Source organism: Durio zibethinus, chromosome 11, assembly GCF_047325235.1.
Source record: "Durio zibethinus cultivar Kanyao isolate XHJ-2024 chromosome 11, ASM4732523v1, whole genome shotgun sequence".
Classification (NCBI taxonomy): domain Eukaryota; kingdom Viridiplantae; phylum Streptophyta; class Magnoliopsida; order Malvales; family Malvaceae; genus Durio; species Durio zibethinus.
This window is the reverse complement of record NC_143172.1, coordinates 3,095,390-3,120,683: the sequence shown is the minus strand read 5'-3', so window position 1 is coordinate 3,120,683 and position 25,294 is coordinate 3,095,390. Positions and strand designations below refer to the sequence as shown.

The 25,294-nt window shown below is 31.4% G+C and overlaps 3 protein-coding genes across 8 annotated transcripts; 1 reads left to right on the top strand and 2 right to left on the bottom strand.

Moving 5' to 3' along the window:
* Positions 1–21: 21 nt before the first annotated feature.
* Positions 22–7,492, bottom strand: LOC111291487 (SNARE-interacting protein KEULE-like). Of its 4 annotated transcripts, none has more exons than XM_022883302.2 (21): positions 7,264–7,492; positions 6,248–6,306; positions 6,048–6,129; positions 5,800–5,878; positions 5,252–5,302; positions 5,041–5,137; positions 4,867–4,899; positions 4,277–4,402; positions 4,016–4,204; positions 3,840–3,923; positions 3,652–3,750; positions 3,317–3,393; positions 2,800–2,896; positions 2,062–2,187; positions 1,887–1,982; positions 1,587–1,706; positions 1,398–1,475; positions 914–1,104; positions 618–708; positions 434–523; positions 22–347 (listed from the first exon to the last, which is right to left on the bottom strand). In XM_022883302.2, exons 1-21 carry the CDS (start codon positions 7,343–7,345, stop codon positions 294–296), a joined length of 2,001 nt encoding a protein of 666 aa, XP_022739037.1. In that variant the 5' UTR covers positions 7,346–7,492; the 3' UTR covers positions 22–293. The 4 variants fall into 4 exon arrangements, with proteins under 4 accessions (XP_022739037.1, XP_022739038.1, XP_022739039.1 ...); XM_022883303.2 differs by having other exon boundaries at positions 2,089–2,187; XM_022883304.2 differs by lacking the exon at positions 4,277–4,402.
* Positions 7,493–11,265: 3,773 nt separating this feature from the next.
* On the bottom strand, positions 11,266–13,329 carry LOC111290591 (IRK-interacting protein-like). Its single transcript, XM_022881963.2, has 2 exons — positions 12,957–13,329; positions 11,266–12,757 (listed from the first exon to the last, which is right to left on the bottom strand). Exons 1-2 carry the CDS (start codon positions 13,044–13,046, stop codon positions 11,405–11,407), a joined length of 1,443 nt encoding a protein of 480 aa, XP_022737698.2. The 5' UTR covers positions 13,047–13,329; the 3' UTR covers positions 11,266–11,404.
* A 7,698-nt stretch (positions 13,330–21,027) lies between these two features.
* On the top strand, positions 21,028–25,242 carry LOC111291119 (putative protein S-acyltransferase 14). Of its 3 annotated transcripts, XR_016346192.1 has the most exons (8): positions 21,028–21,355; positions 21,881–22,127; positions 22,214–22,305; positions 23,614–23,737; positions 23,814–23,899; positions 23,985–24,050; positions 24,529–24,762; positions 24,842–25,242. XR_016346192.1 is itself a non-coding variant. In XM_022882710.2 (7 exons), the coding sequence occupies exons 1-7, from the start codon at positions 21,167–21,169 to the stop codon at positions 24,968–24,970; spliced, it is 933 nt and encodes a 310-aa protein (XP_022738445.2). In that variant the 5' UTR covers positions 21,028–21,166; the 3' UTR covers positions 24,971–25,242. The 3 variants fall into 3 exon arrangements, 2 of the variants coding, with proteins under 2 accessions (XP_022738445.2, XP_089623812.1); XM_022882710.2 differs by lacking the exon at positions 24,529–24,762; XM_089767686.1 differs by lacking the exons at positions 24,529–24,762; positions 24,842–25,242 and adding an exon at positions 24,313–24,519.
* The last annotated feature ends 52 nt before the right edge of the window (positions 25,243–25,294 follow it).

The following is a 25,294-nucleotide window of genomic DNA, read 5'->3' as shown; positions in this document are numbered from 1 at the left end:
AGATATCTTGTTCATCGAATGTAGCTTTCAAAAAAAAATGTCATAAGCAGAATAGTGTTAGGGTTCACTATGTTTAATTTCTAAATTCAGTGAGTTATTTACTATCAAGAACAATAATATTATACACATCAATTACAATACAGAAGCAGAAAGAAGAGCCAGGTAAAAATGTGACACTAATCAAGAGGCAGATTTTTCCATTGAATGTTAAAAAATGGGTATAATGAAATGACACATCTATGATTACAAATCAGGATGGAGCAAAGAGCACATTCCTACCTTCTCCGCCAGGTTTATATCTGCAGATCTTCCAAAGAGAGTTCATGTGCTGTCAGCAGCTTCAGTTTCTGCAGATCATGACAATACAAAGTTAGGTTCTGTCAAAGAATTCTGCTAGTAGAATAGAAAATTGTGGCTGTAGGAATTTCAGAACCGTGATAAACTGTGGAGGATCATCAAGACTTGTCGAGCCTAAAACAACTTCCCTGTTCAACTTTCCAGTAAGCTTGTGACAGACTCTTAGCTGTAAATGAAGGACATTTTGGGAGATAAAAGTATTAAAAATGGCAATCATCATAACATCATGGTCTTGGAGACAGATCATAAGTTTTTCATACCTCAGATCTTGTAGCTCCACCTATGATAAATACAAAAATGCGTTTACCCATCTTCTTGAAATCACTGGATGCATGTCTTAGTACCGAATCACTGAGATGAGGTAGGAAAGCAAACATTAAAATGAGATTCACCACACAGAAATAGCGTTAAGGATAACAAAGCAAAAGGATAATGCATGCCAGTCCTGACAGTGGCATTGATGGATTAAAACAGTCAAAAATCACATTTGACTGACACAGCAGCGAACCAAAATGAGTATGACTGCAAAGGTAATTGATAGGTAGACAGCTCTGACCTTGAATACCCATCATCTGAGCCCCGAGGCCGAGCCCACGTAGGTGTCCTCCTTGATCTCATGGAATGAGCAACTGGAGCTTCATGTATAGGTGCAGCTTGTGATGTGCCATGGAAAGTTGGACTAGGATCGTTCATGCAAGGATAATCATCCTTTGATAGTTCTCCTTTGCCAAGTTTTTCAACAAGCTCCTGAAAATGGAAAACAATTCACATGCCATGAACACTTGCAATTTCAAAAGCAAACTTGCAACACTATCTTTTTACTCTTTAAGATAAGTTATTGTGAGATGTAGGAGTCAATTATATAACAAGGCAAATTGCAATAATAATCTCTCCTTGAACCTTTAGTTATTAACAATGAATTACTACTTGAGATTTGAAAAAGTATGTGGTTCCTGAAGATAGTATGCTAGTCACAAATGCAAAATGTAATGGTCCTTGAATTTCAAAGCTAAGAATTTCAAACCTAAGTATAAACACACCTCTATTATAGGGTAAAAGCGTGATAATTGCCATGTTTCTTGCTCACCACTTCGGTCTTTCCTAGCTGTTCGCTTCTTCTGGCAATTCATGAGCAAAGGAGCAGAGAAAAAGAAAAAGAACCCAGATTTATTAGCAAATTGTAACACCAGATCAACCACCATAAGATTTTGAACCACCAAGATGTTTACCTTGTGAATATCAAACTTCAAAGAGAAAGCCCCAGCTGAGCTTTTTTTGGCATCTGATGATGGTGCAAGCAATCTCATATTATTCACAGCATTCATATCGTCAGGTGGTAATTTTGCTAACTGGAAACAATTAAAACATCAGGTTGGAGAAACATTATTATCAACCTGAAAACTGCTTGATCTCATATCCCCTATAAAAAAGGATAGTGTTGTGATCCTGTAGGAGTAGGAAGGGGGGGGGGGAAGGAAGGGTGGGGATGAAACAGAAATAATGAAAATAGAAAAAAAAAATGTAGCAACCTTCATCAAATTAAGACCCTTTTCACCCTCAAACTTCTCAGGGTAAATGGCTGCAAGAATCATCAATAAGCGCAACTTATTTTCACGAGATACTTCCTGCAAAAAGTGGCATTTCTAGGTTTTAGAAATGTTGACAAAATAGAATACATCCATTTATACTAGTAAAAGTTCTGACCTCATTTGTGGTCAAAAATTTAATTACATCTTTCATTCCTGCATCACCAAAAACAAGGTCTTGCTCCAGTTGTCCAAGTTCTCGAAGCCCTTGCTCCCTGATGATCCGGTTGATTTTTCCAGCAATCTGCAATTATAGAACCAAATCTGCATGAAGTCATGGATCCTACAGTAAAGTTTTGATAATCAGGTATATTTACTTTCAGTTATAAGATATAATGATTCATACATCTGAAATTGGTTAGGAAACGCATGAAGCTTGGAAGTTGAAACATTAGCATCCATTTTCTTTAGGTAAATATTGGCAGCTCTCAGACATGAATAGGAGGTATTAACTTATAAGTTACGCGTGTAATTGTGTCAGAAAAAGAGATGGCATCAGCCTGGTAACACAGGCAGTGCTCGAACAGAAAAAAAAAGGATTCCCATGAATCATACAGATATTTAAAAGGTTCTTTCACTTCCAAGGCTTTAATGAAAACTGGAACATTAGACTAAGGAAATATATGATAATAAAAACAGCGATGCTACAAAGCTAAGTATATGTATCAAAAAGTAATATCTAAAAACTCAATGTATGTGTGACAAAGAATCTGATGATTCAAAGGAATAAAAAAGGTTGGTACCATAGATAAGTCTGACAACAAAAATAGATAGCTTCTCCACTTTGCTAACAAGGGGCGGAGGGCAGAAATCTGGGGCAATTAATTTCATGCTTTTGCACAGACAAGAAACTAACCTCTACATGAAGGGAGAGCTTGTCAATTTGTTCACTGTATTGTGGCAATGCTTGAACCATTTTTTGTAATTCCCTTGTTGAAAGTTCACCGCTATCTCTATAAATATGTTGAATTTAAGGTGAGAGAAGAGTCATGACATAGCTAAAAGTCACAAATAAATTCCCTAAGCACAAAATATTAGAGCTTCATCATATTTAAAATATTTAAGTTAAATTTTCAGCAGTTGCATTTCAGAACTAGTAATTGTTTCTAACTTCTTGGCATATGACCATGACCACATCAGTAGATCATAGAGCTAACAACTATCAACGTCCATAATTACATAATGAATCTTAGGACCATATAATAAAGATTCAAAATCAGTTAAAACAATTTTCTAAAAATGGATCAAGTGATGAATAACTATCTCATTTTTACAACATCGATGAACCAATCAGAAGGTGCCAGGTGAGAAGACTATATTCCCAAGAACTTTCATGCATATAATGAAAAAAGTAAAAACACATTTACACAAACCTTGAACCATGTTGAAGTTGTGCAGCTTTATTCTTTGATACGAAATTGGTCATCTTCTCATGCAACCTTTCACTAGCCTAAAAATACATCAAAGGTCAATCAGCATTCAACACTGAGTGCTATGTTGCTCAGAATCAGGGGTATTGGACATGGGCATGGGCTTGACATTGATGCATTCAATTTTGTTAAAGTTTTTCCTTATACAAGACAGTCAAGACCACATATCCATGTCCACTTTGACATATCTGACAAGTTTCCAACACAAGAACTTGAGGGAAATGAAAAGTCAGTGCAATATAGGTTGTGTATACAATGTAGAAAAGCTCCATACATACGTCTGCTATATGTGCATGGCGAAGCTCCAGCCATATTGGATCATGCTCCTCCAAAAGAACCTCCTTTTTCTCAGGAGCGCCTCCTGTTTTGCTTGGAACCTAAACAGTACAATTGCTTGATACACAAAAACCAAAAGAAAATTTACAATGAAATCGGGAGCATGCATAGTATCTAACAACGAACATACCTCATGCACATATTTATTCCCCTCCATATTCAGTAAATCATGGCACATGGCATCATAAGTCCACTCATGTATGACAGGAGCAATCTACAAATAGAAATTATCCAATTATCATAAGCAAATTGGATAATTATATAATGCAGATGTCATTAGCTTACAACCAATATTAATATGCAAACCTGATCTATAGATCTGTCAAGGATGAGCAACTCGCATGTTTCTTTCTGAGGGAAGTTAGGAATTGATTTATGTTTCACAAGACAATTCCAGATTCCAGCAGCAAGCTTGGTGGGAATTAGATCACGGAAAGTAGTCATGGTCATTGAATCAAGAGACTTGGCAGCCCGGTAGCGCACAAAAGGAAACTCCTGACAAATAAACACATCTCAGAAAATTCTCAATACATATGAGGATAAAGATTTAAAAGCCGTTGCATATACCCTTAATGAAGCAAAAACTGTAGCAATGCGGGTAGCCATCACATTCAAACATGCATCACCTATGCGAGTATTTTCCTCATTACCAAAAAGGTCCTCTAGAGCCTTCCCATTATCAGTGATAAAACCCTATTGGGAAGAAAGTTACAGTTAACAAAAATGTTGATAAGCCATTAGCTCAAATTAGATAGTGTTAAAGAAACACCTAGGCTTCATCATATGCCATAAGAAACATAGCTTGCTTAAAACTCAACATTAAAGTCTTTCAAAACCATTATCTTCCAAAGATAGGAAACATCAACTGGTTATATTCCAATATATGAATATAATATTTATTCTAGGGAAAAGGTTTTTCAAGCTTAAACCACCAAGGTTTTTATAAGGCTCATTTTTTGCCAAAATTTGCATCTCAAATTTTAACCTTGATGTCTCTAAATGCAAGTTCAAAGCAAATCCAAATGAACTGATCGTCATAATAATATGAAACGCCATGTAGTCCATTATATTTGTTTTTCAAGGGAAAAAAAGTGATGACCACTATTTTAATTGAATTTATTTTGTGCAGTATTCAACTAAGTGACCAAATCATATACCTGACTGTCTATTGCAAAGTACTCCAAATTCATCTGCATATTACAATGCAAAAAAAAATGAACATCTACAGAAAACTCAATAATCAATAGAAAAAAGAGAGAGAATCAGAGAAAGAAAGAGACAATAATGAGACCAGTTTGCACAATGGCCAATCTAAAGAACAAAAATCTAACCTCTCTCAATGCACCTATGCGAGGCAAGACACTTGAATCCTTCTTAATATGAGCAACCAATTCTCTTGAAATAGGTGAACTAAAGTAAACAAATGCCCTTCGACATACAAAACAAAAGGAAAAAATATATCAGAAACTGTAACATGCGCTAAATTCAGAAGATATAACTACACATATAAGTACATGTACAAAATAGAAGTCTTTCACATACTTCTTGTATAAGGGTGTCCTTCCAGACATGTCAGACAAGAACACAATAACACTGCAAAAGTAAATAAGTGAAGCAACAAAGGGTGAGAAAAAAAACCACGAGAGAAATAGGAATATGACATTATGGCATATAAGTCTCACATTAATCCTTTTGAAACTGATTAACACAACTACATCTTGTGCAAAAGAATACATTCATGCATGCATCTTCACTAAAAGGGAAAAATAAATTAAAAAATAGAACAAAATAAGGCTTCAACAAGCTTAATTTCTGATATTGGAAGTATGATATAAGGCCATCTAAGATATAGGTAACCAAGTTATGACTGTAGGCATATCATGCGAAAATGCTCAATATGGTGTCTGCAACTGTTGAAAAATAGACTAGCGTTTATGCTCCAATAAATGTAAAATTAATAAGTGTAACAAAAGGGGAAAAAATGGAATACATTGTGATCCCCACATAAGACCCAAGCCCACAAGAGAAAATACTTACCCAGCTAAAGAGTAACTTAATAATTGAAACTCAGTAAAGGGAAAATACTTTACTTCTCTTTGGTTGGTTGCATGAAGTATATAGCATCCAATGATGGCAATGGCTGTCTACGTCTGTATATGTCTTCTACCACTGCACCACAAAACCAGAATAATTACACTTACAGGAAGATAACATGATCCTTCAAATTTTAAGATGACGACATATCTTATGCAGCTTATTCATTATTGCATTGCCCGTCATCTTAAACCAATTGTTATGCGACAATAACCGAAACAAAAGTAAATGAAGCTTGGCTTACATGAAACTCCTTCTGATGTGATGTCGGCCATCTTGCAAGAGTTAGACATTATCTTAACCGTAACTTTGTCCATGATTAGCACCTACTTAGAAGAGATGAAATGCGAGAAATAAGAATGGCATTTCAGGTAACTGGTAAACAATACCAACAGTATAGAAGCTAGCCAATACATGACAAAAAATACAAAATTATCAACCTACCTTCCACGTTGATTTTGAATCCCCTGTTTTTGCTGAACGAAGCATTTCATACAATAATCCTTTACATACATCCAATAAGTACAAAACATTAAATCAGTTCAACCACCAAAAATTAGTCCAAGACAAGATCATGCCTAAAGAATACATCAAAATCATAATAAAAAATAAAACCCAATTCCATATAAAAGGGACAGTAAACATTAGATGAAGCCTAGGCAGAAACCTGTGTGCCTCACTAAAAGCATCTCACTTCGGGATAGTGACATGCACATAGTCCAGCAATTCTCTTTAATGCAAACGCGCACACCTTGATTACACTAGTCAAAACATCCCTAAACTTCTACAAAGTGCATAAATTCAAACTGTTTTTAGCTTCTTTTTTCTTTATATTTCTCATCCTATTATGCATGATTTCATAGCAGAAAGTCGACAAAAAACCTCTTATACACTATAATCAACTATAGATCATACAAAATGTCTCTTTTCTAGTTGTCAGGAATATCATTCTTACAATTGTTCTCCGAAACGAAGGGAAGATACAAATAATGTAGCATATAGCACAATCTACTAATTTTAGGTTTTTTGAGAGAGCATTGTTGAGCTTTGAACATCAATGTCATTCACATTCTTTATTCGCGTTTTACACATCAAAATTTTGAAATGCAAAAAAAGACAGTTACGCAGATTAGTTATAAAAAGATCACAATATCGTTTTATCCGTTTTCCATTTTATTTTTTAAATAAATTTCTTATCATAATAAGAGACTTCCTAAAAAGCATAAATTTCAGTCAAGTCTGAAAATGTTAGTCGCTCAATTTGGCCGTTAAGAATATTATCAATTTAACTGAAAAACTAATTGCGAAAATATTCAGTTGAAATTTCATGATTAAGTTCAAACAGTTACTAACGATTGTCCAACAAGATAGATCATTAGCAAAATTATTGGAGAGTATTAAAGTTTAAGATTATCTGGATTGACAAGAAACTTTAAACAAAGAGAGAAGAGAAGAGTTACTTTCACGGCTGATTTGCCTGAAATTCTTGTAGTCGCCAGCGCCGGAGGATGAGTCGGAATCCGAATAAGACATCGTTTCCATAAACCTCCGATTAACCGATCCAGCAAAAGGAGAGGCGGAGAGATGGAGATCGTGTAGTAATCAAAGCAGAAAAGAAGGGGAAAAGGAGATGGGCCAGGAACTGGAGCTTTTATTTTTCCTTTCTTTTTCTTTCTTCAATTAGAAGTTAATAATTATTATTAAGAAAAAGGGGTAATTATCTTATGCATTTTTTAAAAAAAATTTCGGATGACGTGTTAACTGTAGACAAACGTTGAAACGGCTAACAGAAGAAAAGTATAGATTTAACGTTTCCGTCTCGGACCTGGGAAAGAAAATGGACCCTGGTCGGCGTTGAGATGAAGTTACTTTTATGACCTTTCACGCTCGTCTTCATCGACGAAATGACAATGATCGTAATTAAATTTCCTTGTTCGGAAATTTCTTGATTTCTTGGGTTTTACGATATTCTCCAATTGGAATTGGAAAAGGTCCTTTGTTTATTTTTTATTTAAAAAAAAAAAACTTATACTACATTTTTATTTATTTAAGTCTCATATCAGTTTTCACATTTTTCTTGAAACTTCTTTTTGTTGGGGATGATTTGCGTAAGAATATTTGTCGATTTGGATTGTGCGTTGAACAATGTTCTTTAAAAGAAAATGAGTTAATATTATAAATAATTTTTAAATTATAATAAAATATAAATATAATATTTAAATTTAAAAAAATTTTAATATAATATTTACATTAAAATTTTATTAATTGTATTTCAATAATTATTTATACGACATATGTTATTATTTAAAATTAATTATATTAAAAATAAATATTAAATTAATTAATAAATTTATAATTTAAATAATATATTTAAAATTTTTAAAATTTAAATATTATATTAAATATTTATTATTATTCAATAATCGTACATAACATTAATAAAAAATTCGTAGGAGCATAGCGGACCACAAATCCAAAATAACACAGCTAGTAGTTCTAATCTAACCTTTGGGGATGATAAATTAATCCATTGGAGAAAAACGAAAAGTTAATTTAAATTTATTAATAAATAATATCATATATAATTCATTGGTTCATGCAAGTTTTACAAGGCCGACTTGTAAACTAAAGTTGTGGAATCCGGATGGAAAATCAAGATTAAAAAAGTAATGTTCTATATCATATTTAAATTATTAAAAAATATCTAACGTGATGATTAAATTAAAAATAAATTTATATTTTATGTATTTTATGTTATACATTATCAATAATTCACATGATGATATCTTATAAAAATTAATTTTAAAAATTAAAAATCATAAAAAACAAATATACTTAATCTAAAAATATATTTAAAATTTTTTTTAAATATAATTATGTAATTTATTAACAATATATAATATTTTATATATAAATATTAAAAAAATATAATAAAATGTTTAAAATTTAAAATAATCTATAAAGTAACTGTAACCATTAATTAATAACGTTAACAAAAAATATTGATGTGATCATATATCAATAAAAATTTAGCATGTATATAAATATTACACAAATGAATGGCACGTGATTATGTACACTCATATAATTGTCAAATGTGACGATTATAAAAAATAAAATTAAAACTTTAAAAAAATTTTAAAAATTTTGATTAAAAAACAAATTTAATTTTTGTAAAATAAAATACGGAAAAAAATAGAAACAATAAAAAAAAAAAAAAGAAAGAAGCAAATTGAGGAGAGGGAAGGGTGGTGGGAGTGGTGACTAGAACCTGTTGGTAGGTGAATTTGCTCTAAAGTAGATTAGTACGATCTGTCTCGAGGCAACCGTAATTTTCTCTTTTACTTTTTGTAAAAAAATATAATTTTTATTTAAAAATTTGAATTAAAAATCCAAATTTTAAAAAGTTTTAAAATTTTTTATAGATTTCAAAATAATTAATTTTTATTTTTTTAATATTTATAACACGTAATAATTATGTGATAATTGTAGCATCCACATGTAAAATTTTGTAATGTGTCAAATTTTTATGGGTTGACTGCTATGTCGCTAATTTTTGCTAATGATGTTAGATTATAGAATAAATTGCTACACTTATTGAAAATTGAGGTACATGATTAAACATTTAATTTTTGGGTACATAGTGAAAATTAGGAGCTGTTGTCACTGGCTATTAACCTAATTACAATATTTTCAAATTTAAAATATTGAATTATGATGTGTAGATTATCCTTTAGATTATTTTTTTTCTTGATAGATTATGACTCATTGGTTGCTTTCATAAGCTGAGGCAGCAATTTCACTTGGATTGTATTTGCTTTTGTTTTTTTCAATCATCAAGAAAATAGAAAATATTATTTTTTATTATTAAAAAAATAACTTATTCTAAGTTAAAAAGATAGGAGAAGAAAAAATTAGAAAGATATGAATCAAGTGCTTATATTTATAAAATTATCTATTACTTTTAAAATTTATCTTTATATCTTAACTTACAATGATAAAAATAATATCATTTTTATTTTACTTCCGCTCATTTTTCAATTATACCAAGCAATGTTGAAAAAAAAATTTTTTTTTTTTCAAATTTTCTATATTTCATATCAAATATACCATAAAAGTATGTACTTTTTTTCCTTTCATTTTTCTTTTTCCTTATAAATTCTTATCAAGCTAAGCCTCTGGATGGAGTCAGAAGAAAAAAGTCCCTTGTAATGGAGGCAGAAGCCCGGCCCATTTGTGTTAAGACCACCAAATTAGCTGCTGTCTAAACAAGGGGTTTGCCATAAAAGCCTCAAGGCCGCTAACAAAAAAAAAAAAGAAGAAAATATTTATGACCCATTTTCTTAACATATTTGCAAGTTCGAACGCTGAATGAACTAAATGAATCTCCACATCAATATTTATGAGATTCAATTTTATGAAACTTTTTTTTATCTTTAAATTGCAATTTCTTTTGTTACGTACTGTAACTAATATACCCAGAGCTCGACCCTGTTAAGATATAATTCAAAATTGGTCCGGAGGATGGACAGAGCCCTAAGTCAGAACCAGAGAGTAAAACAAACAAAAGATGTCCAAAACAGGGAATAATCAAACTCTTTGCTCTCCACTCTCTTGCTCTGGATTTGCATCACTAAAGACAATGTTCCTCAAATGTGAAGTGGTCCTCAACTCTTTTTGCCTTTGTCCTATCCTTCACCCTTTTGTTTTCGGTCACCTTTCCTGGTTTTTCCCCCAGAAAGATACCTCCACCTTAAATAGTTAATAATTAATTCTTTCTCTTTTTTTCGTTTTCTTGGGATTAGGAAAATCTTAAACAGAACCTTAAGAGTATCCTGTCAAAATTATGAGTACCGATTAAATTGTGTTTCAATTCTATACTACTATATTTATATCTATATTCTTTGTTTCCAATTTTTTTGTTTTGCACAAGGCTGGAAATTGGCAGTAACCATATCCCATGGGGAGAAGGGAATTTGACAACAAATTGGTCATATAATAATGAAACAACAGTAGAAGATCCAAAAATCCTTCACAAGCCATCCATTCTACATGTGACATAAGTTTTCAGACTCTTCTTTTTTCGTTTTCATTTTTTCTGGAGATAATTCTATCCACATAGCCAAGTCCCACTAAAATATATTTCTCGAGGAAAAGTGGTTAAAAACAGATAATACAAAGAATAAAAACAGAATAAGAAAATGCCAATTCCTTACTTCAATTAAAGAACCCCTACCCTTAGGAAAAATTTAGATAAAGTTTATGAAGTTCTCAACTAAAAATGAATATTGAATCATAAATAGAATTTTCAGTAACTTTTTTTTACATATTATTGATTTTTTTATTAAACTCTATTGGATTTTTTTATTAAAATTTTAATTAATTCTATTTGTATTAAAAAATTTCAGGAACTTCATCTAAAAAATTTTATTTAATTTTCCCTAATTGCGTGGGGAAAAATATTTATCCTCCAAAAGCTCAAAAGCATTCTTAATCAACACCCATTTATCACATATAAACTAGCACCAAAATATTACAAAGTGCAAAAGTAATCAAAGGGATTTCAACATTTAACTCAACCTAATTAAATTTAAACAATAATTAAGGAGATGGGGTTAAGCCCTTATCAATTAAACTACTATCCAGATTGTTGTAGTACCGGCAAATAACCTTGCACTTGACCACATTGCCATAAACATAGAACCCTGGTGTGATCATGATCCGAACCATGCTTGGAACCAATTTTCTGGCTCTTTCTCCACCCATATCCTCCATGTATACTGAATCAAACCTCGCCCCGTTATCCACCCTGAAGATTGGCAACCCAGGGTGCACCGAGTTGGCCAAAAGGTGCACCAACCACACACTCTTTGATGCACCAAAAAAGGCTTGCAACAATGGCTCAGGCCAAGCTCTGTTCCACCCCAACATAGCCACAATTTCACTCATTTTCCTGTCACAAAACTTGCTAAACTCCTCACTGAAATGCCTTGTCCCCTTGTTCAGAACCTCCTCCCATGTTAATCCTTGTAAATCATTGAATGACCCGTAATTGGCTTCACACCGATCAATAGGGTTCAATATTTGGTTCACTGCATTCTTTTGAAACCCAATTGACTCAAAATCTTCGAAGAAAGCCTTGTTCAACAAAGCTTCTAGGTGAAGAAGGAGGCTTTTGGGGTTCTTCGAGTAAGAAATCTTCGTATCATAAGGCTGTAAAAGCAAAGTTATTCTCTCACAAACTTTGCTACCCATGTGCCTTAATTGCATGGTGAGTGATCTACTTAAAAGCCTGATTGAAGACCTAGCTTCAGAGACAGAGACCAAGAATTGTTGAATCACTTTTTCATTAGCTCCAATAACTTCATCTTGATTCTTCACTTGATGAATATTATGACCTTTACCAATTCCGCAAGGAGAATTGCTGTTACATTCATCCAGACCAGACTTGAGATTGTGACAGTAAACTTCAAGCTTGTTAAGCTTCTTCTCAAGCTCAGCCATGGAATATTTCAACCTTGAAGCTTCAAGCAATGCTTCATCTCTATTTCTTGTAGCTTGAATAAGCTTGCTTGACAGTTCAGCAACAGCAATTTTCCACTGCTCTTCCCTGGCCGTAGACATATCAGTTGATTTTGGACTCTTTCTTGTTAAGGAATGGAAAATGGACTTGAAAATCCCATTAGGACTAGCCATAGGAAAGGAGTGCTTGTTAATTCCATTGTTGTCCAAAGGAACCACGGAGATCTTCTCCCTAGAGTGTGGCCTACACTTGTTGCAAGAAACTGAATCATCTCCACCAACATTTTCCCCAGATTCCTGACGTTTCCTGGATTTGGCTTTTCCAATGTTTTTGTCATGAAGGGGCGTTGGGAGATGCCTTGGCGTCACCCCTTTGTCCGTGCTTACACTTGGGGTAGCATCTTCTTGTTCCTCCCTTTCACATTCTTGAATCTGTTGGACAAAGCAAAGAAACAGCAAAAGAAAGCAACTTTTTCATCAGCCAAACATAGGAAGCTTTAAAAATCCCCCTCCCCTCTCCCCCCCCCCCCCCCCCCCAAAAAAAAAAAAACCCATTTTATCTATGGTTATATCATTTTGATTCTCGGGAAACAAAAGGAAAAAAAATAAACAGAATTATAAAGGAACTTACAGGAGTGAAAAGAGGGGATTGGTGAGGTGGAGGAGGAGGAGGAGGAAGGGATTTCGAGGAAGAAGGAGAAGAAGAAGGAGCCATGTTCATTGGGTTTGGTCTCTTTCATTTGGTTTTTACTGATATATACGACTATGAGAGACACAATCCAAATACATGGGAACTTTTTTTTGAAGTTAATTTATTACAACTATTATTATCTTAAGAATTCAGAATTGTGAAAATTGGGATGAGCTTTTTGGTGTTGTTTTTTTCACACTCTGCACTCTGATTTATCGTTTGCTTTCATCTTCGAGAGGGGTTTGATTTCTCGTCGTGTTGTAATCATGGTTGTGAATCAGAGGTGTAAAGAAGGAGAGACGTTACCATGCTCAGTCAAGGGAAATGGACGGTGCATTGTTTGAGTTAGATTTTTGTGCATGAATATCGCTATCCGTGGGGCCCTTGAGCCAAGTCAGATTCCACTTTTAATGTGATTGAAAAAAGTATAAACATTAGTTAAAAAAAAAAAAAAGCAACTATATATGATTAAAAAATTTAATATTCTTCTATATAGTCCCATTCTTCCGAAACTAGAAATCCGAAATTTACTGGCATTAATTTAATAATTTTCTAATGAAAATATCACTAGCGTTAGATAAAATCTTCGCGAATTTAGACATCCTTTATGATTAAAGGATTCTCGCAAACTTAGATATGCTATTACTATCTATCAATCTTATCAACATTTATTCTCGATTTAGGGAAAGGCTTTACTAAGATGACAGATCACTGACTGAAAGACAATGATCAAAACAAGAAGGGAATTATATGGACATATATGCTAAGAGTCTAGTCGCATGACCAATTCAATATTTGAAATCTTGTTGCATTTATTAATATATGGCATTGATAGCTATGATCAACATGCACCAAATAATGAAAGGTATTTATGATCGGTTTTTATTTAATATTATTAAAAATCAAAATTTAATAGTTAAAATTAAAAATATAATATTTTATCAATTGATCATATGATTATTATATTTGATTATATTAATTTCAAATAAAAATTATAAAATTATATCAATGAAACTTTAATTTAGTAGCAAAAAGAGTTTGTGAAACTTGGAATTTAAGCTTCATCGTGTATGATTTAATTTAATTTTAAATTGAATTTGTTTTATTATGTATTGATTTATTAATTAATTAATTTATTTGAATGTAATATTTGATTAAAAATTATAATTTCATTAGAAACTATAAAATTTTAATAGAATATATTCGACTAAATTCCCATTTGAATGAAAGGAATCAGAGAAAAGGGAGAGATTTGATTTCATTATGTAGATAAATGCAATGAATTGAATTTATTTTCTTAACCAATAATAAAATAATATAGCTAACATCATCATACCAATATTTATGCTTACTTGTAATCATGCAGCAGCTACTGAAAATTTAAAATGGCACACCAATCATGGTCTCAAAATCAAACCCGGTTGACTGTTTCCTAACTTGAATCTTTTTTGTTTTTTTCTCAAAGGTTCTTCTCGATTTTTTGATTAAAACTCTTAACTAATGACTTTGTTCTTATTGGTTATTATTAATTATTACAAGAACATGCGGCAAAATTATTAGCCACTAGATTTCTCTCAATGGATCATGGATAAGCTCAAGGGATATTTCTAACTATGTATTGTTTTTTTCTTGTTTGATTATGACTTTTGTTATTTTTTATTTTGTAAAGTAAATGAGAAAAAAGAAAGTTTTTTTTTTTTAAAGAACAAAGCATTAAAATTATATAGTATATTGAAGAAAGAGTTGGATTAAGGATAATTAAAATACTACTATTTAAAAAAAAATATTTTTTATTTTTTATTTTTCTTATAATCGACAAAGCCAATAATCATATTATTTTAAGCATTTTTTCTAAAATCAATTCAAATATTATAAATTTTAAAAATTAAGTTTAAATAATCAAATATATATTAAGAGAGGGTTTGGGGGTTTGACACGGCAAATTTCAAGATTGAAATTGGTTTGCTGCATTTTAATTGGGTTGTTGGATTTTGTTAATAAATTAAATTAATTGTTTAATTAATAATAAAATATGAAATACATTTAAAATTTAAATATTTGTAATAATTAATTGTATTAAGATTTTTAATTTTTAATTTTTATAATTTAATGATGTAACAAAATTAATTCCATGTTACGACATAAAAGTGTTATTATTTGCACCTTAATAATTATTCAACGTACCTCGTACTTTTAACTTTTAATTTTTTATTAAACACACGCCACACAAGAAACACATTTTTATCTAAAAAATCAATACACCTCATCCCACTTTCTTTCATGTCCTATCTTCTTTTTCTCTTTCTTCTCAATTGAAAATCTTAAAGCACTTTAAGTCAAATAAAGTCAAATTTAAAATAAATTTTATCATTTTAAATTTAAAAAGCATAAAATTAAAAATAATTGGTTTTATTTTTATTTTTGTTTGATTACCTATTTAGTTTCATAAGATTTTATATTAAAATATTTGAATATGATTTGAAAGTTTTGAAAATAAATTTTTGAAAGTTTTTAAAAGTTTTCGAAAATAAATATTAAAATATTTTTAAAAACTTTTAGGGTATTTGATTCACGAATTCTTAGATTTTAAGAAAAATTGTGATCTTTAAAAAAATATAATACTCAGAGCTTTTTTTTCATTTTGAGAGTATCTTGTATTAAAATTCACTTATTTTGTTTGGAGAATCTATATATATTAATTTTTGAATAATTATCATAATTTTTTTAATATGCATGATGATAATTTTTTATTAGCTTTTATTAATAATAAATACTCAAACGACAAATGATGCCTTTAACAATAAAAGAAGACAAATATTTTACTGTTTTTATTTATAAAATATTATCAATAAAAAATTTTAAATATTATTTAAGCCGTTTTTGATTGAAAAACGCCTTAAATAAATTTTTTTATTTTTTTAAAATGAGATTATTTAAGACATTTATTATCTAAAAATACCTTAAATAAATAACATTTAAAAAATATGAGATGATTATTTAAGGTGTTTTTATCTAAAAATATCTTAAATAATCTTTAATTTTTTTGAAATGTATTATTTAATGTATTTTTGATTAAAAAAAAAGCCTTAAATAATTACTTTCATTACTTATAAGATTTAAGAGATAAAATATAAAATAATTGAAGTAGCTCTGTTAGTTAAAGCAAATGATTATTAGCTATAAGATTGTAAGTTCGATTATTCCCTCTAGTATTTTAATGTTTTTAAATGGCATTATTTAAAGTATTTTTGATTAAAAACACATTAAATAATACCCTTAAAAAATCATAAATAATATCTCTAATTATTTATAAGATTTAATAAATAAAATATAAACAAATTAGAGTAGCTTATTTGAATATTAATGATAAGGTTGTAGGTTCGATCCCTCATTTTAGTACTTATTTTTTGAGATTATTTATAAAATTTTTTTAGAGATTATTTAAGGTATTTTTATCAGAAAACACCTTAAATAATGTTGATCAATTTTTTAGAAAAATGCATTAAATAATCTCATTCATATTTTTTGTAGAATATTATTTAAAGTGTTTTTTGACAAAAAATATCTTAAATAATATTGGTATTTTTTTACTAAAAAATGTATTAAATAATACTAAAAAAATTGAACATAATTATTTAAAGTGTTTCCTGTCAAACGTCATTAATTGTAATATAAAAAAAAATTTAGTAATAGAAATATAACTAACTTACAGTCACTTCTAAATATATTGTTCAAAATGATAACGATTATTTTATAATCTTTTATTCAGATCAAATTTAGAAATAACATAATTTTTTTTTTTAAATCTTAGAATATCACAAAGAAAGATAAATTTTTTATTTTGATATTTTGGGTACTGTTAAAAATTTATCATTTTTTTTTTAAATCAAATTATCTTAAATCAATCGTTGAAATCAAATATCCACCAATAAGATTCTTGAAGAAAATATATGGATTCCCCGAAATCAAATCCATCAAAAGTTTTTGAAATTTTAATTTTGGAAGAAATGTGAAAGATGAGAAAATAATTGATTAATAGATATTTAAATAAATTTATTAAAAAATAAAATTGTAATATAAAGTTTTTTAAGCGTATTAAGAAAAAAGTTGGGAATGCAAATAGAATTACTCACAGACAAACTGAAGGGCAGGCGTATGCAAGATTTAGCCTTTTTAGGGCTTTTCTTGGAGACCGGTGCACTGTGGCGTTTAGCTAAAATTTTTCATATTCAATAATTTATTGGCCATTACTCTACTCAACTCAACCTTCAACAATACTGGTTGGTGAGGGCGTGGCAGGTCCATTCCAGTTTCTTCCTTTAACCTTAAAAAAATGGGCATTCCGATTTCGGTCGTAACAGTAATTGTAGAACAAGAAAGATCATAAAAATGGAATACATATATATACAAGGGCAGTTGGCGCGATGGTAGTTAAAACTCAACTCAAAGTAGTTGGAGTTGGTGAAAGATCGGGATTTGAGATCAAGATGCTATCTGATTTAATTAAAGTTTTAACTTTTTCTTTTTTCCCTCAATAAAGTAGGCACTTTTGTGAAAAGAAATGAAATTTTTTTTTATATTGAAGACATAATTAAAATTAAATTTAATATTTTTTTCATATATCACACGATTGTTGATAAAAATGAAATTTATTATGCAATGTAATTTAAATGTTAACTAAAACTGTTTGTCAGGATTCATTTATAATTTACATTCAACAATATATCAAAGGAGGGTCAACTTGAAATTTGAATGCAAATTGATTCAATGAGAATGCTGGTGTTTCTTCTATTTTCTTGCAGTTACTGGTCAGTCAATATATAGCAGTAGTACTTTTGCTGATGTTATGGTACTTTTGTTAAATCAGGCACCAACTGGTTGATCATCAACGCCCTTTCTTTTGATCAAATTTCTATTAACATCTGCTAGGGAAACTAAAGAAAGAACAGCCTAAAAATACCATGATGATCGAGACCAAAGACTGTGTGCAATCTAATTTGTTTTCTGGGAAAGAAACAGGAAAAAAACGACTCGAGAACAGTTTATGGTAAAGAGGGAAACTTCGCAATGTGGGACTGACATCAAAAAAATAATATAGGCAAATGGGAATGTAATCTTCTCAAATTTATCGAAAAAGTCTAACACAGTCGATTTCCAGTAATCAACCGAAAACATTTATTACAATCCTTCTGTATAAGTTGTCACATTTAAGACCCTCTTAAACTCCCCATCTCCCGTTTTGCAAATCTTCCACTAGTAGCATTAATTGATTCCACAGATAAATCTCTCCAAGGGTGGCCCTGAAATCTACTAACCAGGGTCTCCCCCGTGGACCTGATCAGGCTTGCATGTGAGGGTAATAAATGGAGCAATGGGGTAAGAGAGAGAGTGGTCCCTTGGCTGGTTATCTAGGCCAAGGACAGGGCAGCTGCCAGCACAGTTTGGAGCGCTGACTTGGGTGATGTGTCCCCTGTTTATGTCTTTTGTATGGGCTCACGTGTACGTGTCAACATTTGTCTTCCACTGCACAGGGACTGAACTCTGAAGCTGATTTTTGCTACCTATGTTTGGCCCGATTGATACGTTTTCGGCCTGTGAATTGGTAGGGCGTGAAATTTTCTACAAAGTGAACAGGGTATACAGCAGAGTATTGCAGGTTTAAAACCAGTAAGAACTAAGAAAAACAGCAGCAAAAATAAAACCAGTTCCCTAAACAAATTTGTCATCTTCTAATCCCCAATTATGCTCCTGTTAATGCTACCTCCTGCCATCTTTCCTTAATGCTAGAAGCCTGTATCTAACCATACAATTCCTTGATTCTATTCAAAATGGCTGAGTTAGTGTCGACTCTGCGACCATGAAGTCTTCTATTTCTCTCGAATGAGACAAAATAAAGATAGGCACTTCATGCCATTATGGGAACTAATGTAATAAGAGCTTTGCCCTTAAGCTTTAATTTGTTGCACCCATCGGACATCATATATGAAATCAATCTATAACTTGCCTCGTAATACCACGAAGCTGAAGACTTGAAGTACTTGCTACCAAACCGCAAAGGTGTTTTTTTTTTTTTTTTACAATGGGTTTGCTCTTAAACACAACAGATTTTAGTAGATTGATCACAACCACAGCTTTTTTATTGCAATTTTCACGTCATAGTAATAGTGTAATGCCTATGGGTTGGACTAAAGGGGGCGTTGCATTTAATGTAGAAGCAACTAGGATACTTCATGTCAATCAAGGGTCGAAAAGAAAGAATTAGAATTGGAATGTTAAAACCATGTGATTGAACTTTGCCAGTAGAATTTCCTTCGAAATTTAATTAATTCCATCAATAATTTTCGTAAAAAGTCGTTGGCAATTCTGTTACAAAGGGGAATTTTTTCCACCAATTCCATCCAAAATCCATCGATTAGTGAATGTAGTTTTCATACATTCTGTATATTAGGAAAAATGATCTGTTGAAAACGCAGGGGAAAGAAAAATGACTTGTGTTTTTCCAGGAAATTAAGATGTGGTTGGAACGTGTCCATATACACAATAACGACAAAATTAAATAAGGTTTATTCTCTTGGAAAAGAAATTTAGTGTCGGTGAAGTTATTTCATACCGCATCTTGTTCCGATAATTGGCAGTCAATACTGTGCGCCTGCTTAATTTGACAAATTCAATTGTTATTACGAAAATGAAATGCCTACAAAAAGTCTTGATGGCATTTATAATGTCGATGGCATTTATAATATATTAATATTCATAAATTATTTAAATTTAATTTGAATAAAATTTAAGTTTGATTCGATTATTATTAAATTAAATTTGAGTTTAAATAATTTAATTTATTGATTAAATCAAATTTTAATATTTTTATATTTGAATCGAATAGCACATGAATTTAATTAATTTTTTATATTTTAATATAATTTAATTATTTTAATTAATAAAATATTTTAAATTCGAGCTCAAATTCGAATATAAATAATTAAATTTTTATGAAATATAAAAATCGAATTTATTTTTATATATTGATTGAACTTAATTGAATAAATTTAAATAATTTAATTTTTATCTTGAATCAAATTCGAACTAAAACAAAATCGATTGAATTCGAATTAAATTTTGAGTTTTTAATTTAAAATAAAGCTTAAATTTAAACTTAATATTATATCAATTCAAACTCGATCGATTATATTTTTATGATTAATTTATTTAAACAATTATTTTTTTAACAATTAAATAGTTAATTTTTAATCTATTTTATTTGGAAATGACAATGGATTGAATATTGATATTCGAACCTGATTGTCAAAGACAATAATAAATTCTACAAACCCAATTAACAATACTTTATTAATACCATATTAAAACCCGAACCCGTCTGTAGAGTATCCTAATCTTATTTAAATCTGTCGGATAATGTTAGATGCTCATGCATACGATATCCATTGCAATTTTTAATTTTTTTCAAACAAAATTGGTAGAAAAAAATTCTTTTTCTTTTATTTGGGGAATATATATGACAAAAGTTGTTACTATAAGATAAAAGTAATGCATTTGCATTCAAACACACTTGTCTACTTACCTTTTACTTAATAAATAAATGTACATGTTAAACAATATCAAACAATCTTCCCAATCCTTTATTAAGGTAGATGGCAGATGGGATGCCTGGTTTTAAGCCAGGTTTTGATTAAACGTGGCTCACGGCCGGCTTAGGCCAGGCCCGGTAAGAAACTGAAACCAAGCCCCACCAATCTGCACCGTTTTCATTGCTCCCAGTGCCGGTCCGCTTAGAAAAAAGCTTGGCCCATCACCGCAAACTCTTTCTGGGTTTCAACCAGAAACGTGTTGAAAGAAATTATAGTATTTATTCATATTTGATATTCTTATATACCTTAATTTAGTAACTTACTATTGTATTATATGTTCATTGATTATGGTGTGTCGCTTTCCTTATCAGGAAAAACCTATGGGCAAACAAATTTCCTAGGTTCCAAGTTCCAACCCAAATCAAGCATTAGAAATATCAACCACATCATATTCATTATTTACCCATATTCAGGGTCAGGGGGAACGGAATTCCTTTTCTCATCGGAATTCCATATTTCCTCTCAAATTTTCTTCTTTGTTTTACAAACTATACAAAAATTATTATGGCATGGAATGTTTTCAAATTCTGTACGGCACTACGTGCCTTGGGTTCAATTATGATCGTTTTCGTTCTTGGGATTATTGGGGTAACTTATTATGCAGTGGTCGTTGCTCATTATGGCCCAACTCTCTTTCTTGGAGGCTTTGATATGCTTTCTGCTATTCTAGTTCTCTTCTTTTTTCATTTTCTGGTATACCCTGTTCTTCTTTTTCTCTCTTCTTTTTGATTTATTTGTGTCGGTAATGGTTCTCTGGGGAACAAAGATTTTAGCTTTAGCTGTTGCTTTTTTTGGTTGTTGATGAAATGTAGGATATTTGATGATAACAGTGAGTGAATTTAAGTGCTTTTATGAGGTTCAATTAGTTGAATTTGCTTATTACGGGTTTTGCTGGACACGAAGGCAGAAGATTTTAGTTCCAGCTTTAGTTTTCATAGGTGACCAAATGCAGGTTATTTTGGAATGATAACTGACATATGAGAACTTAATTATTGTAATTTTTTTTTTTTTTTTTGGTTTTTAATAAAGATGTGAGTGAATTTAAGTGACTTTATGAGGTTTAGCTTAGTGGGGTTTTGCTGAACCTGAAGGGAAAAAGGAATGAAACTTGGAATTAGCTGTCATAATATTTATGGTCTGTTTTCCTTGTTTTCATTTATAATTAGTTTTATTAGATGACATTGCTGCATTTTGAATTAAGTTTACCCGGTTTTTCAGCTGTTTATGGTATTATGGAGTTACTCTTCTGTTGTTCTAACGGATCCGGGTGGTGTTCCACCAAATTGGAGGCCTCTCAGGGATGAGGAGAAAGGTGATGCTGATCCTTTGGTAGGTTCAAGTTATGGAAGTGCAGAATTAGGTTCAACTCAGTCAGCTATACCTGGTGATTCCAAAAACCAAGACATACGTTTCTGTCAGAAGTGCAATCAATTTAAGCCACCTCGCACCCATCACTGCTCTGTTTGTGAGTAATCTAGATAAATTCTTCTGTTGGATCTTTGTTGTTTTGCCATCTTCAGTGAAAGAACCTGGTTTATTAATTGATTTCAGGTAAGAGATGTATATTAAAAATGGACCATCATTGTGTTTGGGTCGTCAACTGTGTTGGGGCATTGAACTACAAGTATTTCCTTCTTTTCTTGGTATGTTTAATTCATCAATTTCAAGTCTCCTAGCTGCATACTCTCATTTATTTGGCACTTAATTAGGCTGATGCTTTCACTGTTGGAATCAAAGTGGATTCATGTTTATCGTTATTAGCCTTTTTGGTTTGTTGATTAGTCAAAAGATTGTGATGTAATTATTTTCATATTCTAATGCCTAAAATTTCCTTTCTTAGTACTAGAGCTGAAAACCTGTTTTCACTTGATGCATTCATTCAACATGTAGTCTAGGACGTTATGGTGACTGTCAATACGTATATTGAACAAGCCGTCCACAACATTAGATGCAAAGGTGCAAAAGAGAAAACAAATGAGTGGCTGAACTTAGGATGCACCAAGTATGGTCTTCTCTTCATGTTGTTAGACGCATAATAGATTATTCTTTGTTAATCATTAGCAGCCTGCTAAGTTGCTACTTACAAACCAAAAAACTAGAAGCCAAAATATGATTGTTCTCCACTGTAATTCCCATTGATTGAAGCTTTAAGCCTTATAAGCCCCTAACTTGTTGCTTATAAAATTAGTATTTTATTTCTCAAAGAAGATGATATCATTATACTACCTTGATCAGTTTTACCTTGCCAGTCTAGGGAAGCTGCCACCCTGAATGAATGCTTATTTCTGAACGTTGTCTCCTGACATTGTCCATAGTTCATTAATTTACATATGAACCTCAGTATGATGAAAGTTGTCTTCTTCAGTGACTATTGAATATCATATCATCCTTCTATTGAGCAATTGCATGACTTTCGTTGCCCACCATACTCATAATTTATAAATGGTATGATGTGAGAGTATAACGAGAAAGAGTGGTAGAAAAGTTCATAGAACTATGATTGTAATGTTTTTTATACTCAAAGATGAAACTTACTTTGAAACCATTATGAGTTCTCTCTCTCTCTCTCTCTCTCTCAGACACAGCATTAACTAACACACCCTCCAATAATAAAGATGGTATTCTATGTAGAATTCCAAAATTCAGAGCTTCGTATGCTTTTACTGGGATAATATGTGAGCTTGGATTAAAAATTTTACTTGACCAGTCGTCATAGTTATTTATATGGTCCTTTAGAGCTTTTAACATTTTGCACTTTCAGACAATACTTTTCCTGCTACAGCCTATTTTCTATTGGCAGTTTCTCTTGGCATATTGAGTCTTATGTTAGTTATTATCCTATTAAACAGATTCCTATGGCAAGTGGATATGACTGTTTGAAATATGACTAGCTTGCATCTACCAAAAGGGAAAAAAATAATTGTATTTTGTTTTGCTTAAATTTGATGCAGTTTTACACATTTCTTGGCGCAACACTTGTCAGTTTATCATTATTGTGGGTTTTTATGGAATTTTTTAACGATAGTGAGATAGCTGAAACACCAGGAACACTTGCTGCTACCTTTATTGCATTTGGTAAGTTTCTAGAGGTTAGTTTCTTTCATCTAATTGGTTGTCATTATTTTAACTAATTCTCATCTAAATCTTTCAGTGTTTAACATAGCATTTGCCCTAAGTGTTCTGGGCTTTCTGATTATGCACATAACATTGGTGAGAGCCAATACCACCACTATTGAGGTAACGTCTTGCATAATTGTGTTTCCCTTGTTGCCCACATAATTAGTAAAGTTCACATTTTTGCTTTGCTCAATCTTATTTTCAGGCATATGAGAAGAAAATCACACCTAAGTGGCGTTATGACCTTGGTTGGAAGAAAAATTTTGAACAGGTTACCTCTTTTTTCTTTCTTGCCAAACCCTCCCCTTTGGCTTTGATAAGTATCCATTGTGTGCATGTCTCAATCCATCTCTTTATGTCTTTCTGGGCACTTGTCTATTTTATAAGATGATAAGCATTGAATAAACTTTGCAAAGAAAAGGGTATAGGAGAACCTAAAAATATAAATGCCATGTGGCTGCTAGAGCACTAAAAGATCTGATTGAATTGATTCTTTGATTTTCAACATTTGTTTCAAAATTTGACTTCTGCAGATAACTGCATGGTTGTATACCTTGAGGTTCAAAAGTATGTATGTTTGTTTCTTGTGTTTTCAACAAACTTCCTCAAATTGCTCTGTTTCCCGCTCGATGGAGCATATCAAAGATTGGAAATATACCTGATCTTTCTTCTTCTGGCTGTTTTACTTTTACAATTGCTCGTCCATACCCTGTATGCTTATGGGTTTATACATTCCTTCACTCTTTAAGCTTTCATTAAGCTACCAGGCGACACTGTTCGGAGAATGAAAATTATAAATTTCCAAGCTGCATAAAGGCATATCCTGTCATTGCTACCATGAAGTCTAGTTAAAAGACTGCTGGCATCAATCAAATTCAAGGACTTATGCTAACTTTTAAAATTTCGATATGTCCTCAAGTTTACTTGAGTATATAGATTCCTAGTGAAAACTTTACCTCAAGTGATTCAGCAAACAATGTAAGGTATGAATTTAATATATGCATCCTGCGCATATGAATTTCATTGTTAATCATGATAGACATATTTAGCTTTTTCTGTCAGGTGTTTGGAACAGAAAAGAAGTTCTGGTTCATCCCAGCCTATTCAGAGAATGATTTAAGACGGATGCCATTCCTTCAGGGTTTCGAATATCCAACAAGGCCCGACTGGGAGCCACCCCTGCAGCATTAACTAGGGTTGACAAATCAAGCTTTCAAGTTTCTACCACTCATAAGAACCTGGTTTGCATCTTATGTACATATTGTATCCTCGTAAGTGATAACATTGGTTCTTATTTGATGCAGTGGTTATTGTTTCTTAAAAATGTTTGAGACCTGCCAATGCGACCCCAACATTTTTCATTGCTTTCCCCTCTTGCCATGTAATCATTTGAGCTTGTATTCTTGTTCTTCATATCTTTATCATTATTTTAATTATTGTAATAATTGAAACGTTCTTAAGTATTTTTTTTCCCCCATGGTTGGTTTGATTTGAAATATTCTTTATCTTACAAGA

Bases quoted from the DNA above. Each gene is read 5' to 3' on its own strand.
- LOC111291487 (XM_022883302.2), bottom strand. From the start codon at position 7,345: ATGGAAACGATGTCTTATTCGGATTCCGACTCATCCTCCGGCGCTGGC. The intron at 4,205-4,276 runs GTATATGCAACG...TTTATTTGTCAG, and splicing joins CAGTTTTTGCTTCATTAAGG to GAGTTTCCTTTTGTGCGCTA. The intron at 1,983-2,061 runs GTCAGAACTTTT...CACTTTTTGCAG, and splicing joins AATTTTTGACCACAAATGAG to GAAGTATCTCGTGAAAATAA.
- LOC111290591 (XM_022881963.2), bottom strand. From the start codon at position 13,046: ATGAACATGGCTCCTTCTTCTTCTCCTTCTTCCTCGAAATCCCTTCCT. The intron at 12,758-12,956 runs GTAAGTTCCTTT...TTTGTCCAACAG, and splicing joins AATCCCCTCTTTTCACTCCT to ATTCAAGAATGTGAAAGGGA.
- LOC111291119 (XM_022882710.2), top strand. From the start codon at position 21,167: ATGGCATGGAATGTTTTCAAATTCTGTACGGCACTACGTGCCTTGGGT. The intron at 21,356-21,880 runs GTATACCCTGTT...CCGGTTTTTCAG, and splicing joins TCTTCTTTTTTCATTTTCTG to CTGTTTATGGTATTATGGAG. The intron at 23,900-23,984 runs GTAACGTCTTGC...TCTTATTTTCAG, and splicing joins CCAATACCACCACTATTGAG to GCATATGAGAAGAAAATCAC.